The 2,288-nt window shown below is 50.6% G+C and overlaps 1 protein-coding gene across 2 annotated transcripts in view; it reads right to left on the bottom strand.

The window, feature by feature from the left end:
• Positions 1-1,962, bottom strand: part of MANEAL (mannosidase, endo-alpha-like) — a 9,653-nt gene extending 7,691 nt beyond the window's left edge. The window contains exons 1-2 of one of the 2 annotated variants that reach the window (XM_011969509.1): positions 1,608-1,712; positions 666-742 (exon numbers count right to left, since the gene is read on the bottom strand). In XM_011969509.1, coding sequence (XP_011824899.1) covers positions 666-742; positions 1,608-1,685 — 155 coding nt within the window. In that variant the 5' untranslated portion in view covers positions 1,686-1,712. Of the gene's footprint in view, positions 1-665; positions 743-1,607 lie in introns of both variants that reach the window. The other variant, XM_011969510.1, reaches the window with a different exon arrangement.
• Positions 1,963-2,288: the final 326 nt, after the last annotated feature.

Below are 2,288 nucleotides of genomic sequence, written 5' to 3'. Positions count from 1 at the left end.
AAAAAAAAAAAAGCACTGGCATTACAGGCATGAGCCACCACACCCAGCCTCATTCAATACTTACTTACTTATTTATTTTTGAGACTCAGTCTTGCTCTGTCACCCAGGCTGGAGTGCAGTGGTGTGATCTTGGCTCACTGCAACCTCTGCCTCCCGGATTCAAGTGATTTTCCTGCCTCAGCCTCCTGACTAGCTGGGATTACAGGTGTGCACCACCATGCCTGGCTAATTTTTTTATTTTTAGTAGAGACGGGGTTTCACCATGTTAGTCAGGCTGGTCTCAAACTCCTGACCTCATGATCTACCTGCCTCAGCCTCCCAAAGTGCTGGGATTACAGGCATGAGCCACCGCGCCTGGCCTTCATTCAATACTTTTTGAATGAATAAATGAGGTGCCTACATTGTAGAAGTCACTTTCACATATATTAACTTGTGTGATTCTCACAAGACTCCAAGGTTACGAGGCTTGCCTCATCACAGATTAGAAGCCACAGAACAGGAATTGAAACCCAGGCTGCCTGACTTTAGGCCCAGTACTCTCCTACTATAAAACAGCTGCTGGGAACACAGACATTATGCCCTGTGTCTCTTGACCTGCCCCTCCAAACCTATCCCTACCTCCATTTTGATCCCCACCGAAATCCCAGCCCCCAGAACAGCCTTACGTGTCAATGATGTACTTGATGTTGTCATGTACAGTGATGTCATCCCGGCCCTTGTAGGGTTGGATGTGGAAGGCCACCTGCCACAAACAGAGGAGTAACTGGTCAGGTGAGTGTCTATCCAGGGGCCACAACATATCAGGCTCAGGATCTAACCATGGCCTGGAGGAGAGGCTGAGTTCAAAAGAGTGCCTGGCTGGTGGGCACAGTAGAGATAAAGGCAGCTGCTGCCCTTAGAGGCCAAAACAGGGGTGAGCAGTTTGCCCATCTCCCGCAGCATGGCATGTGGGAAGCATTTTGGTGGCTAATAGGTTTCAACCAAGTGGTTGGTGCTAGCTGCCTGAAACAGTGGAAGAAGTATGCTGAAGCTGTGTCGGTGGGAAACTGCTGTGATCTGTTAGACATGTCAGTGGTGGAATTCCCCTCAGGAATGGGAAGTGGGGCTTTTCTTCCTTCTCTATCATTTTTCTTCCTTCACCACAGAAGCAAGGGATGACTTACTCGATTGGCACATGTAGGGAAACGCTTCGCCAGCTCCATCCTTCCTCTTGAAAGTGAGCCCACCTGCTGAGAACACCTGTCTACTCCTCGAGGTCCAGCACTGCCTCCCACTAGAGAGTTGAGTCTGCAGGTCCCTTTGGCTCTTGCCTACCCTTTATCCACCAGGGTTTACAACCTAACCTCTATTACTATTTAACAAAAGTGATAATTATTTAGTCTTCTCTTGGTCCTATATTTAGTTTTCTCAGTTTTCTTAGAATTCAAAACACTAAGAGCAACATAGGCACCATTTATCTGAACCCTCCCCCAAAACTACACTTGCCACATATTTGTTATCCCTGGGCTACTGCCAAGAACTTCTGTAGAGGCACTAACCCTGTGGGCGGAGGAGAACACCTCTCCAGAATAGGGCAGAGAGCACGTGGGCTCTTCTTGGAGACTCACCTGGATGCTGTACTGATGGGCGGTGTCCAGAATGGCGGGCACCAGGTCATCCGAGGGCTCTCCATTATCATCAGCCATGCCAGGTGGGTACCAGGACAGGACCAGGACGCCTGAGACGCAATACAGAGGCCACTTCAGAGACACACAGTACCCCCCTCAACAGAGATTTTTTTCCTCACAAACCTCCAGTTGCAAAAATGGTTTCTAAAAAACTGCAGCAAGCTTCCTGCCAGGTTCACTTCCGGCAGATGAGTCCCAGAGCCTCGCGCCCCGGAGCTGTCCACGCCCGCGGTGCTGAAGCGCAGTGCCTGCGGGAACCGTAGCGCGCCAGGCCGGAAGGGAGCCAGGCTTTAGAGTGCATCAGCAAGTAGTAGAACAAAGGGAATGGGTGGACAGTGCCACACCCACCTGGAAGCCACAAGCTTACCTCTGAAAAAGAGAAGCCCCCTAACCCCTAACATGCCACATGGAGAAGAGCCCTGAGCAGAGGCCATCTGTAAAACCAGCAGAATTCAGTGATGATATCCGAAATAAGTGAGCCTTCCCTCTCCAGCCTACAAAGGAGGCGCCCAGGGACCTTCCCTCTAGCTGGGTGCTTGATGAAAAGCCTCTAAACCCCCAACACTACCCCCAACTGCAAATACAGCAGAGGCCTTCATGGAACACGGGCACACTTTCCTC

This window comes from Mandrillus leucophaeus, unplaced genomic scaffold (assembly GCF_000951045.1).
Source record: "Mandrillus leucophaeus isolate KB7577 unplaced genomic scaffold, Mleu.le_1.0 Scaffold895, whole genome shotgun sequence".
Classification (NCBI taxonomy): domain Eukaryota; kingdom Metazoa; phylum Chordata; class Mammalia; order Primates; family Cercopithecidae; genus Mandrillus; species Mandrillus leucophaeus.
Note: the sequence above shows the minus strand (reverse complement) of the source record. Positions and strands in the feature narration are given on the sequence as shown.